The sequence below is a fragment of the Camelus ferus genome, chromosome 18, assembly GCF_009834535.1.
Source record: "Camelus ferus isolate YT-003-E chromosome 18, BCGSAC_Cfer_1.0, whole genome shotgun sequence".
NCBI classification, from domain to species: domain Eukaryota; kingdom Metazoa; phylum Chordata; class Mammalia; order Artiodactyla; family Camelidae; genus Camelus; species Camelus ferus.
Window position 1 is genome coordinate 21921842 of NC_045713.1, and position 13062 is coordinate 21934903.

The 13062-nt window shown below is 62.8% G+C and overlaps 2 protein-coding genes across 6 annotated transcripts; both read right to left on the minus strand.

Annotated features, from left to right (window-relative positions):
* Nucleotides 1-139: 139 nt before the first annotated feature.
* Nucleotides 140-2720, minus strand: NHLRC4 (NHL repeat containing 4). The gene is made up of 2 exons (XM_014565195.2): nucleotides 2688-2720; nucleotides 140-2153 (listed from the first exon to the last, which is right to left on the minus strand). Exons 1-2 carry the CDS (start codon nucleotides 2718-2720, stop codon nucleotides 1206-1208), a joined length of 981 nt encoding a protein of 326 aa, XP_014420681.1. The 3' UTR covers nucleotides 140-1205.
* Nucleotides 2721-4243: 1523 nt separating this feature from the next.
* PRR35 (proline rich 35) lies at nucleotides 4244-10051 on the minus strand. Of its 5 annotated transcripts, none has more exons than XM_032460671.1 (3): nucleotides 9527-10051; nucleotides 5314-6422; nucleotides 4244-4892 (listed from the first exon to the last, which is right to left on the minus strand). In XM_032460671.1, the coding sequence occupies exons 2-3, from the start codon at nucleotides 6381-6383 to the stop codon at nucleotides 4448-4450; spliced, it is 1515 nt and encodes a 504-aa protein (XP_032316562.1). In that variant the 5' UTR covers nucleotides 6384-6422; nucleotides 9527-10051; the 3' UTR covers nucleotides 4244-4447. The 5 variants fall into 5 exon arrangements, with proteins under 5 accessions (XP_032316562.1, XP_032316558.1, XP_032316561.1 ...); XM_032460667.1 differs by having other exon boundaries at nucleotides 4244-5060; nucleotides 9527-10050; XM_032460670.1 differs by lacking the exon at nucleotides 9527-10051 and adding an exon at nucleotides 9327-9406 and having other exon boundaries at nucleotides 4244-5060.
* Between the last annotated feature and the right edge of the window lie 3011 nt (nucleotides 10052-13062).

A 13062-nucleotide genomic window follows, 5' to 3' on the forward strand; every position in this document is an offset into this window, starting at 1 on the left:
ACTCCAGTCTACCTAGTGCCCCCAATACCTCTGCCTTCCAGTTCCCCACCTTCCCACAGCCACCAAACCTCCCCCATCCCTGCTTTCCTCACGTGAGTGACTTAGTGGACTCGACATTTGAGGGTCCCAGACCTTACCTTACACCCACCCTTCCAGATGATAGGGCTCCCAGGCCCTGGGTAGAGTCCCAGGCTGACCCCCTTGTGCCCTGGTCCCTACATAGGGCCCCCCACCCAGGTCCCTCGAGGGCCAAAAGAGCTTGGGAGTTTGGAGGGCCAGCCTGGAGGCTGAAGCCATCTGATCTGATAGTCAGGAGGCATCCCTGAGCCTTCTGCTCCAGGGAACGATATCCCTAATACCAGCAGCAACAACTAACTCATGTTTATTGAGTACCTGCTACACATCTCCTTACACCGACCCACTTAATCCACCCTCTTCTCCACAGGTCCTTGTGATTGGTGCATCCCCTCACCAGCTCCCAGGGACAGGACTAGGCACTGTCTCCTCCCTCTGAAGACCCCTCACTAGAACTAGGAGCCTAGCTGGGCCCCAGACTCAGTGTAACCCCAAACCTCCCCACCACTTTTGGCTTCATTTTCGTGCTGTTTTTAAGCAGCAGGAGTCTGTCCTCACAGGAAGGCTCTCTTACACTTGACTACTGCCCAGGGAACTCTCCCAGCACCCCCACATGAGCTTGCAGCTCTTTGATCCCATGTGCAGAGGAGAAAATGAAGGCTCAGACAGTTTCACATGGGAGAAAGAGACGGCATGGAGGCTTCCAACCCAGCCATGTGTCACCCCAGGGCTCCTCCAGGGTGGCCCCTCCTCTGCTCCCCCCATACCTCAGCTGGGCCCAGGGAAGCTGCAGGAGACTCGGCACCTGGGGCCTCTGAGGATGGGGGACAGTGAGGGGACCACACCCCTGCCCAAACTACACTGCCCGGCCCAGCTCAGCCCAACCACACCCTCCCTGCCTGCCTCTGTCTGATTAGGAGCTAGGACTGTCAAGGAAGTCTGAATCCTCTGTGAGAGAGACAGGAGGACAGTCCAGGGCCTGGCTCAGAAGTGTCACAAACATGCAGGGTCAGGAAGGCATGGCCAGCAGCCCTCCAGGACCCCACCAACCCTGAACATTCCTCCCATCATGGTCTGGGCCCTGGAGGCTGGGCCCACGCACAGCTGGTCTCCCCTGCAAGCCCACCAGATCAGGCCAGTTCCAAATGGTACTGGTACACTTTGATGTAGCCATCCCCTGCATCCGCCACCACGAGCTGGCCCTGGGGTGTACAGGCCACACCCAGGGGCTGCCCTAGCCCCTCGGACACCAGGCAGATGGGTGCCCTGGCCCGGGGGAACAGGGTCACCTGGCACTGCTGCTCGTCCACCACAATGACACTGCCCGCTGCATCAGTGCACACACCTGCTGGGCTGCCAAAGCTGTGCCCAGTCAGTCCTCTCAGGGAGCCCAGGGGCTGGCAGGCACTGCCAAACAGCCGCACATCCCCAAACTCCTCACTCACAGCCAGGCCCCCATCAGGCCCTGGGCCCACCCAGCAGGGGCCCTCCAGGCCCAGTATGGAGGCAGGGGCCAGCGGCTCTAAGGCAGGGCCCAGTGTGAAGCTGTGCACAGCCCCGGGCACATAATCTGTCACCAAGACTCGGCCAAAGGCATCCACAGCCAGCCCCTGGGGGGCCAAGAAGTTGCCCACTGTCACCCAGCGGCCCTGAGGGGCTCGGGCAGTGTGCTGGAGCGCACGGACAGCCCCGTGGACGAGGTCACTGACTACCACGAGGCCAGCAGCTGTCACAGCCACATCCTCTGGCACGAAGTCCCCAGCCCCTGGAACGTGGCAGGGCAGGTGGCAGACAGGGCGTCCCTCAAGGTCCAGCACGTGGATGCAGGGTACAGTCCCCGCTGTCAGGAAGAGCAGGCCATCTGGGGAGCAGTGCAGGCCCCGGGGCCCCCCTGCAGCCCCTTCAGGCACCGGGATCCTCCCCAGCAGCTGGGGCTGCCAGGAGTGAACAGGGTCTCCAGGCAAATCCAGTGTGAGGTGCAGTCCTTGGGGGGTGGCTGATGAACTGGTAGGGGAGGTCCAGGAGGTCGAAGTAGGTGGATGGACAGATGTCACAGCCTCAGCCTCTCCGAGCCAGTCCTACAGCTGGGCCAAGTTCGAGGCTACAAGAGAAATAACACCCCACCCCGTGCCATGCAGTGCTACATTGGTTCCCCTGCACACTTCTTGGCAGGCAGGTGACCTCGTTTCACAGATGAGGAGATGGAGGCTTGGGGGATGAGAAGGATTCAACTCAGTTCCACCAGGTCCCAAGTACCAGCCATGGCTCAGGGCCCCATTTTCCCAGATGTGGTCCCTGAACACAAATCTGGGAGACAGACCCTGGGAAGGATACTGTGGGTTTTACTCTGAGGCCCAAATGATCTCAGGGGCACCTAGATGTCCGAGGTGGGGGTTGGGGTGACAGATGAGCGGTACTTCTCAGACTCATCTGCCTACGGAACTACTCTTTCAAGCAGGGAAAGTGACCCTCCTTGGGGGCAGCCCAAGCCCTCGCCCATTGCCCCAGATAGCCCTTGGAGACTTCCAACCCCTGAAGGGTAAAGCAGGGGCCCTTTCCTAGGCCTCTCTGCCCACTCCCACTGAAAGAGGCCGTGGGGAGGGGTCTCCTACCTGGAGCCAGTCTCCCTGGTCCCTGCTGGGCATTAGCCTCTGTTGTTGGAAACCACAGCTCAAGGGAGTGGGAGGAGCCACCTCGGCCTGGGGGGCGGGGAGGGGCAGGCGGAGCTCTGGCCATGGCTACCTTAAGCCTCAGCCCAAAGAAGCTCTAAGGAATCCTGTCACTCAGCTGCTAAACCTCCCAGGTGCTCTCCAGTGTTGCTGCATTCCTGCCTCAGAGCCTTTGCACTGGCCTCTGGAACATTCTTCACTCTGCCCCTGAACAGCTAGATGTAATCCTGGTCCACCCAGCCCCTCTCCACAGGGGGCCCAGTGCCTCCACAACCTGCTGAATGTGAATCAAGGGCTTGGTACTCAGGAGACAGCACTCCCACCGTCCCCCAGCAGGACCACAAGGTCAAGACCTCAGGGAAGGAGCTGTGCCCCTGACCTGCTAGCTGGGTCACCTACCAGAGTCCAGGGTGGGAGACCTCTAGGGGGTCTGTCCTGCCTCCCACAGACTAGGCAGGTTGAGTGCTGTCTCTCTGATCCTTTTTCTGCACCTATGAAGCAGGGATCATGCCCTCCCCTCTCAGCAGGGACAGGCTTCTGTCTGTCCAGTGATGAGAAACTGGGGTGCACAGGCACATGGGAGTGTTAACGGGAGGGCAAGGAGTGTCTCCCTCAGACTCAGGACCTGGGGATTCTCCAGACACCTCCTGACTCAGCCCACAGCCCCCATAAGCCCATACAGGAAACCCCTGGAAGGTTAGGGGTCAGCCCGTGTCTGTGACCCACTCCCTACCTGGCTGCCTGCAGCCCATTTCTGGACACTGCAGAGGGCAGGTTAGTGATGCTATCTGCTGCTCGGCACAGTTAATGGGGCAGCTGCGGGTCCTGATCCGACTGGCCCAGCCTGGTCAACCCAGCTCAAGGAGCCAGGCGCAGGCAGGAACCGCACTCCCTAGGGCCATTCCTGGGTGGGCATGGAGGTGTGGCCAGCTCCCAGGGAGAGAAGCTGTTAGCTGGGTCCGACAGTCCCCCAGGCACCCCTCCCTACCTGTCCCCCGCCTCCCCTTCCAGCCCCCCACTGTGGGAAAGCCAAGTCTGGTGGTGCTAGGAGGGAGGCAGTGAGCTGTGAAGGCCACCCGATGCCTATCGTGGCTGCAGGGCCTGGCAGGGGCCCAGCAGAGGCCACGCTAGGCGAGCAGCCCCAGGCCACAGAATGTGGGGGGCACTGTTTCACCACAGGGGGAGCAGCCTCCCACATGAATCAGATATTAGGACTGCCTTGCCAGACGCGGGGGCTGGAGGCTTTCCTAGAGGCCCCCACCCACCCCCCATATGCAGAAACACAGGCCTGACCAGCTCCTAGACCATGCACACCTGCCTCTGTACCCCTCCTTGCCCTGTCCCCTCCATGGAAAGCCCCCACTCTCTCCCCAGACTTCGGCCCCCCCAGGAGGTCCCAGTCTACAAGAGGAGGCTGAGGACACTGCCCTCTATGTCCCATCTGGGGACATTTCCACGGAGGAAGCAGCAAGGGAAGGAGGCCCAGACAGAGTGTGTGAAGGTGGTTTCTATTTTAATGTCCACACTGTGATCAGTAAAGAGCTGTGACTCTCTGCTGTGCCTGTGTGGCCCCAGACAGGCGAGGTCACAGCAGGTGGGGTCTATCCATGGGCATGCTGGGACAGGTAACGGGGCCAGGTGGTGGGCACAGGGTTAGAAGGGCCCCTGTCCCTTAAAGACAGAGGTGGCAGCAGGAACTGTGGTCAGACCTCAGCACCTGGGGGGCTCTGCAGGCCAGGGACAGCCTCGGAGGGCCAGGAGCCCCTGGCCCCGATACGGGTACCCCAGCTGCCAGGAATGACAGGGTCCTCTGGGGCCTGGAGAGGGAGACCGGGGGGGTGGACACTGGAGTCAGCCTCGCACTTGGTGGTATGGCCAGACAGAGGCTGGGTGGCCAGCGTGCTGGGTGGCTCAGGGGTCCCCTGCGCCAGCGTGGGACCCAGCTCTGGCTGTCCCCAGGCCCCCTCAGGCACCTTGGTGGATGCCCGTTTCACAGAGAGGTCGAGGGGTGTGTCAGGTGGCCACGCGGCCCGCTCCAGTGCCTGGTGGATGGTGAGCAGCTCCCGGCGGATCTTCCCCAACTGCTCCCTCAGAGGCCGTGGGGCCAGGCCCTCAGTAGGCGCCAACTGGCCCAGGAACCGCTCTACCCTGGCACAGTCGCCAAGGGCCAGAGTCAGGTCCTCACCCACATGCCCAGGGCCCCCCAGCACGAGGCCCAGCGGTTGCTGGGGGAGAGGGGTCTCAGGGCCAGGGTTCTTGAGGTCACCTGGCTCCTTGTCCTCGGGCCAGAACATGATGGAGGGGCCGGCCTGCAGACTGGAGGTGGGTAGGAGCCAGTCAGGAGGCTGGGCTGCCCTCTTCCCCCTCACGCGCGAGTCTAGTCTATTGCCCTGGCCTACAGCCTGGGAACCCCAAAAGGAAGGACAGGCTGGCTCTTTGGTCTCAGTCTCTGCTCTGTGGCCTGAAGCCCGTACTCCTGGTGATTGAGTTCCAGCCAGGGGCCCAGCCTCCCGCCCAGTCCTCCTCCCACTTCCCCTCACACCCCCATGACTGGGCCCCTAGTACCCACCTGCTGTGGGAATTGAACTTCAGCCTGCTGCAGGGGGCCTTCGGGGGCTCCGGCCTGCCTCCCAGGGGCAGTCTCCTCTTGGGGTCACTCTGGGCAGCTCTCTCCAGCTCCCCCTCCTGCCCTGGGCCCCTGAGAGCACCACCAGGCCAGGACCCACCCAGCCCAGGTATCGGTGCCTTCAGCAACATAGGGGCCAGAGTCCCGGGGGGCCCTTTGTGGGGGGCAGGGGGCTTGACCAGGGCAGTCTTGCCCGCCGGCAGCCCCAGGGTGTGCTCGAGGAGCAGGGGGTAGTACAGGCGAGGGACCAGGGCTGGGCGCTCCGGGGGCTGTGGGGCAGGGAAGGCAGCGGCCGGGGGCAGCAGGGGGCTGGCTGAGGCCAGGAAGGGCATGTGGGCTGCAGCAGCCAGGGAGGGCCCCAGGTAGGAAAAGAGGCCAGGGCCGAGAGGGTAGTTGACACCCAGCAGGGACAGGTGGAGGCTCTGGGCCTCCGGGAACTCACTGGGGGTTGGGGGTGGGTAGCAGGGGACGCTGCTCTCAGGGCCCCCAGCAGCCGTGTCCACCACGGCCGCGCTCCTTGATCCCTCACCCGGCCCTGGCTTCCACGACTCGGCCAGGAGACCACTGAGGCCCACACTCTTTGGAGTGTCCCTGACTTCAGGGGGTGGTGTCCCTGGGGACCCCTCAGCCCTTGGCCTGGGGCCCCCGACACGGCGGCGCAGGGAAAGGACATCGGGGACAATGAGGTCGGGTGTGGCAGGAGCATCCAGGAGCCGCGCTCCTCGTGGCCGGCTGCCGGGGTGTGTGGGGTCAGAGGCGCAGTCCGGGGTGGGTGCACGTGGCCGGGGCGCAGTCGGGGCGTGGTCCAGCAGGAGTGAGAGGGAGTCCTTGCAGAGGCTGTACTTCATGTGGTTGTAGAGATGCGACTTCTCCAGGCAGGTGAAGGGGCACTGAAAGCACTTATAGTTGTACGGTTTGCCCCAGGGCCGCGGGATGTAGTGCGGCTTCTTGGGCTTCCGCGCCCGGGCCCGCGCACCGGGGCCCAGGCGGCATGAGCCTGCCTCTCTGGACATGACAGCCTGCTAGTGGGCTGGCCCTGGCACCATGGCGACCTGCGGAGGGGGGCTTCGGTCAGCACTGGCTGCTCTGACCAACGCCCCCTCCCCTCTGTCACAGCTCCAAGGATAAGAGCTGGGACACTGTCACCCCTTGGCCCTCGGGCTCCCTGGCTTTGGCATGCGCAGCCCCGGCCTGGAACAGCCTCCCCGCCTCCCTCCTAGTTCATCTCACCTGCACTTGTAGGGTCAGCAGACGTGGTGGATAAAAACACAGGATGCCCAGTCAAATCCGACACAGGCAAATAGCAAATACTTTTTTAGTATAAGTCTGGCCTGGCTAGTATTTGGAATGTACACTAAAAATGTATTTGTTGTTTATCTGAAATTTAGGTTTACTTGATTGATGGAGCCTATACACACCTTGCCCCCCAGGCCTGGCCAGCCCCCAGGAGGCTCATTCCTGGGGTGATTCCATCCATGCCCATTGCCCCCACACCATCGGAGCTTGAGTCTCCATCTACCCAACAGGCATTTGGAGAGTGACGGGAAGAAGCCAAGTATGACCAGATTCCTTCCTAGGGGACACAGCCCTTCCTTGTCTTAGGTCCTCCAGAGACCCATGCCCGTGTGGGAACAGAGATAAAAGCCATGAGATGAGAGACCAGCAGATGCTCTAAGAGCCTGATTAACAATGTGAGTTCTGCTCCGCAGGGCGTCAGGTGGGCACTGAGGTCTCAGAGGGGGCCAGCCTCACGTGGGCCAGTCCAGGCTGGGGGGCGTGGATGTCCCAACACGGCCCCGGCCCCATGGCACAGCCACCTGCTCAGCCTGGCTCCATCTGGGTGGCTGCAGGCATGTCAGTGGCCAAGCCTGCAGCGGCCCAGCTTGGCCAAGACCCTCCTCTCCCCACGCCCCACACAATCGCTCAAGACGCTCTCCATCTGGGTTGCCACCTGGGCCATCCACCGCCCCAGTGCGTGTCTTAGCTGGGTGCTCGGTGAGTGTGTGCACACAAGCATGCAGGGCTTCCAAAGAGCCCTCACATGGTGCCTGGAGGGACCACCTCTGCATGGCTGGGCTGACACGAAACAGAGAACAGGGTGGGCCACCAAAATGCAAGGGGCCCGAGCACATGTACACATGAGGCTCACACCCCACTCAGAGGGGCAAGGTCAGTGCACACATGCATGCACTCAGCACAGCACGCACACACCCCCAACCCCAGAACACACACAATCACAGCCACTCATAGTTGTGGACACACATACACTCGCCCTGCTACCCAGGGCTCAGGGATTGCCAGTGGGCTGAGCAGGGCAGGGCTGGGGCAGCTGGACATTAGGAGCAGGCCATCTTCCCTGTTGGTTTTTGGGCTCTGCACACAGCAGGCAGTCGTGTCTGCTGCCCCCAAACACTGGGTAGGCACCTCCATTAATGGAACCGGCCAGAGGGGTGGAGAGGACTGCCCATCTGAATGGACCCTGCAGAGGGGAGGTTGGCATGGCTGTGGCCAGGGTGTGGAGGGTAGCACAAGCAGAGCTTAACTGACCGGCTTGTGAATGAATGTCTGTATCTGGGAGGGGACGGGGCTCTGAGAGGTGTGCAGGGGTTGAGAGGACGGGGCTGGGGCCAAGAAAGGAACTGCGGCTCTCCAAGGAGCTGCAGGCACTCACTGGACATGACGATGGGTGCAGAGGCAGGCTCCCTCCCCGCTCCCTACCCCCCAAGATACAGATGACAAATGGGTGTGTGAGATCTGGAGACAGAGGCGGCTGTGCTGGGACCATCGATCACCCAGCCCTGGGAGCCACACAGCTGTGCTGCCTGGTGCCACCACCCACCCCACCTCCCAGCCGAGCCCCTGGACTGGGGGGGGGGCTCCTCCTAAGCCTCTGGACTAAGGAAGCAAAGGGCTCTCCCTGTGCCCCCTTTTCAGATCAGTCACCTGGTTGCGGGGTTGTGGGGGGGGGCTTGGTTGGGAGCCATCTCAGCAGCTGCTGACTCCCCGGAGACCCAGAGGATGCCTGGCCCCAGCCCAGCATGCTTGTGCACAAGCAGAAGATACCCCCAGACACCAGCACACACCCCCACACACCCAAAGGCACATTCATTCGCACACGTGTCCCAACCCGTGACTAGGTGCATGCTCCCAGGGTGGCCTGCACCCCCAGTGTGCCTGCCCAAACACTTGGTTCCACTATCCTTCCCTGTCTGGGAGAGAACTAGTGACTGGCCAGGAGCCGAAGGCCCCACCCCAGGGTGGGAGAGGGGGCACCCATCTCCTGGAGCCACCACCAGCCGCCGGGGGATTATTGCTCACCCTTCCCTGCTGGCTCCCTTGGGACTTGGGGACTTGGGGATCATCCCACAGGATGTGGTGCAGAGGAGGTGACCAGGCTCCTTGGCAGAAGTCGCGACCCCAACCTCCCTTCCCAACTGCTTTATCCTCCCCAACCTCGCTGGGGAGGGCGCCCTCCCACGGGGATGGGGCTGCTGTGCCCAAATGGTCCCGGTGCGTGAAGCCTGGACGCCGCGAGGTGGGGGACACTGAGGATGGAGCTGACCCGCCCGCGCCCCGATAATCCTAGCTTCCCGCCGCCCCCGCGCCCCTTGCGCCCAGCCCGGCCCCACGCAGCCCTTAAACTTCGTCTGACGCGCGCCCGCCCGCCCTACCTGCGCCCCGGGTGGAGCGGAGCGGACAGCGCCCGGGTAAGTCTGCGCGTGGCCGCAGGACCGGCGGGAACTTCCCGCTCCGCCCCGCCTGGCGCCCGTCCCCGCCCGGCGCCCGCCGCGACCCGGCACCCCGCGGGACCCGCACAGGCTCTCGGGGCCGCAACTCGGACTCCCGCAGGGGAAATTGAGGAGCAGCCCCCGCGGGGTCTGCGGTCACTCACTCGGCAGCGAGTCCCCGAAGCGTCAGCCACGGACCGCGTCCCCCCGACGCCGACTCGCACCTACCGAAGTTGGCGGCAGGAGCGGCCGCGCTTGCGCCACGGCGTCGGGCTCCGGGGGGCGCAGCGACCTCCAACCCGGGCTCGCGGGGGGAGGGGGGTGCGGGAAAGCCAACAGCCGTCTCCCCTCCGCCACCTCAGGTGTCCCCTGCCCCAGTCTCTTCCCGTCTACTGCCCACTGTCTCACCCCATCCCCCGCGCACTCACCGGCCTTGCGCGCTCGGGACCCGCTCAGCAATACCCGCAGCTCCCGTAACTCATGGATGGAATGGTGGCCGGTGACATCGGTGGCACCACCCGAGCAGGGCAAGGATGGGGGGCGGCGCGGAGGAGCCCGGAGTGGAGACGCAGGTGTGCGGCCGAATGAGGGGCGCCTGGCACGGTCTCCGCCCCCATTGCCTGCAGGCTGCCGCGGGGGTGCAGCAGAGGTGGTCAGGTCTCCCGGGGTCCACACAGCGGTGTGATGGGGTGTCATTGGCCGAGGGCTCAGGGAGTGGGGACGTCAGCACTCATCTGTCAGGCTGAGGGCTGAGCCCCAGGACAGGGGGTCTTTGGGGAGCAGAGCCAGCCTAGGGAAAGCTGCAGCCCAGCCCAGAAGGGTACAGAGTTTGGCTCCTGGAGGGCTGGAGCCTGGTGCATACAGTGGAGCACATCTACTTCCCTGGGCAGGACTTGCCTCCAGTGCCCTTCCCTGTTCTCCAAACAGGAGGCTGAATGGGTCTGCATCCCAGACCCCTGCCCTGCCCACTGACAGCCACTGGCTCAGGAAGGGAGGGTCACATGCACTTACTTCCCCTTTCTGGAAGCATTACCCTGTAGCAATCACTCCTTACTCCCCTGCAGGTGCCCAAGGAAGGCTGCTGGGCTGGAGGCTGCACCACTCATCTCCACCAGCTGTCCCTCCTGGGAGGACCAGGGGTGAATGAGGTGGGGACAGAGAAAGGGCTTCATGGCCAGAGCTGCTCCCAGCCCCACGTCCCAGGGTACCAGGTTCCATGTTGATCCCCAAGCTGTCCAAACTTAACAGTCTGGGGTCCCACTTCTCAGCTGGATCCTAGCAGAAGTTTGTCTGACCAGCCAGTTCCATTCCAGACTTGGACACAGACACGTAGGACAGGACAGTTGGGTTTCTCAGGGAATTTCTGCCTTTGTTTAGGGTAAGGTGCCTTAACCCACAGATGTGTGGTGTGCCACCGCGGGCTTGGGACAGGGTCTGCCATTGGAGGGGTGCGTGCTGCTCCCAGCTCACTCCATGGAGGCACAGAGGGCCCCACGAGGGTCCACTTGGCTTTCCTTGCAGGCTCAGCTACAGGTTCCTGGGGTATCCCAGCTCAGTTTGTGGAGCAGGGGCACTCTGGGGAAGGAAGGAGTACCCTGCAGGGATCCAAGGGGTGGGGAACACTGGGTCCACAGTCTTTCATCTCCTGGGCCCTGTGAGCCTGGCCTTGGTCTCCCCATCTGTGCTGGAAGGTGACAAGTCACAGCCTAGTTGTTGGAGTTATGGTCAACCATGACGGGTGTCTGTAAGGAGCAGGACACCGTGGTTCTGGAGACATCCAGTGCAAGGACACTGAAGTGAGGGTGACTACCCAGTGTCACCTTCCCTGATACAAGCGGGGGAGCCCCACTTCTCCCCATCAAGTCCCTGGGGCAGGGCACAGCGCCCCAGCCTTTTCCTCTCCACCCGCCTGGCCTGGCCCAGCTGACCAGCTGACCGTGCAGGCTGCTTGAGGCCAGGAGACAGCTTGAGCAGTCGTGACGCCAGCAGCCCTGTGGAGAGTGGGGGCCGGGAGTTCTGCTCCTTCTGCCCACGAACCCCACTCCGGACATATTCAGCCAGGCCTGGGCCCCTTGTCTTGGGCACTGCTCACTCTGAGACAGTGGGGGTGGGGGTCCCAGGGACGGCTCTGGGATTCCTGGCCCTGACTTCTGCCCCTTCTGAGGGCCTGGGAGAGGCCATGCTGCCAACATGGGGGGTGGGCTGGTTGGAGGCCATTGCCATCTTCTAGGGGAAGGAAGGGGCTGGATTGGGAAGCCCTTGTTCTGGGCACCCCAGCCTCTCAGCATGTGGAGAGGACAGCCAGTGAAGCCAGGTAACCAAGGAGCCCTGGGGAGGGGGAGGGGGCCAGGACTCTGGGCCTTGGGAAAAGCAGAAGTCCAGGGAGGACAGCTCAGCAGCAGCTGTGGAGGCAGCCCCTGTGGATAGGCCTTTCCAGAAGTTCAAGTGGGAGGAACTCAGCAGCCAAGGAGACTCATGACCTGGGGAGTGTCTGGGCTTCCAGGTGGGGTATTGCTGGGAGTGCAGGGGGCCCTGAGCTTGCTCCTGGGGTCCCAAGATCTCTGCTGTGGCTGCAACCTAATGGCTTACACATGGGGGTGGAGTCAGGTCAGCTCATCGGTGCACTGATGACATCCCACCATCCGTGGCCAAGCGAGGCTGGGACAGCAGTGCCAGCCCCTGGTGCCCCATGCTCTCTGCCTGAGGCACTCCTAGGCACATCTGCTCCTTCACAGCTGGCACAAGTTGTGCCCGAGGCCTGTCCCACTTTCCACCCGAAAAGGAGTGGTAGTAGTCATGACCCGCCTGCTGGGACCCGCCCCCGACATGTTGGGATGAGCATGGGCCCAGGGAGGTAGCCCCTGCCTCCTGAGGTGGTGTCAGGAAGCCTCATGCTTTGGGGCTTGGTCCCCATTTGGCCCTGAGCCCTGAGAACACTGCCCATGCTCCCTGGACCTCAGTCCCCTCGTCTGCAGATTGGCTGGTGGCAGATTTGGTCTCTGGGTGCTTCTGGCACCAGTGGGATCCTAGGGAGCAGCCTTCTCTCCTCAGCTGGTCCTGGTGCAGGCAGCCCCTCCCTCTGCCCCCAGCCATAGGCATCTCAGCCATTAACCTCCTCTGCCCGCTTACCCACGGCCTCCTGCCTGTCACCTCCATTAATGCCAGTACTTGTGTGCCAGGGGCACGGTTGGCAGGACAGACAGTGGGCACAGGGAAGGTAGGGAACAGTGGCGCAGTGCCTGGAGCAGGCCTGTCTCATCCCCTCAGTGTCCACAGATAGCCCTCACCAGGACAGGTGTAGGAGGTCGGCCAGCCTCTGCATGCCCAGTGGGTAGAGGGATAGGGTGTTGAGCCCCTAGACAGAGTCTCAGAGCCCTTGGGAGGGGTCAGTACCAAGCAGGATGATGGCCATGGCTCATATTCACCCTGAGACACATGGTAGCCCGCAGAGGGTCTGAGCCCCACCCCTAGCCCCAGGCAAGAGCACGGGCTGTCCTAGGCACTTCCTCCTCCTTGCCCATTCAAGGTAGCCTCAGGGACCCCGATCTTGTTCAAAGTGGGCAGGGCCATACCTGAGGGCCCTGGACACCAGTCTGAGTCTTGTGACCCTGAGAGCTCTGGGAAGCCATAGCAGGTTCACAGCAGGTTTGTGAGGGAGCAGTGGAGCCAGAGTGATGAGGCTGGGTGACTGTATGGTCAGGGCTGCAAGGAGGTTTGGGGGAGCCCCCTTACTATAGACCTGTGAGGATGGGCAGAGTGTGGCCCACGGGGGCACACGCAAGGCCCAGGGATTCTCCAGGGAATGTTTGAGGGTCTGCCCAAGCTGGCCCAGGGACGTGCAGTGGGCAGGCTCACATGGAGGGAGAGGGCTTCCATCTTGGAGGCTCCTGGCACCCCAGGAGAAGGCCCCTGTCTGACTGCTGGGTGGCTGACCCCTGCCTAGTGACCCCAGCCTGCCCCATAT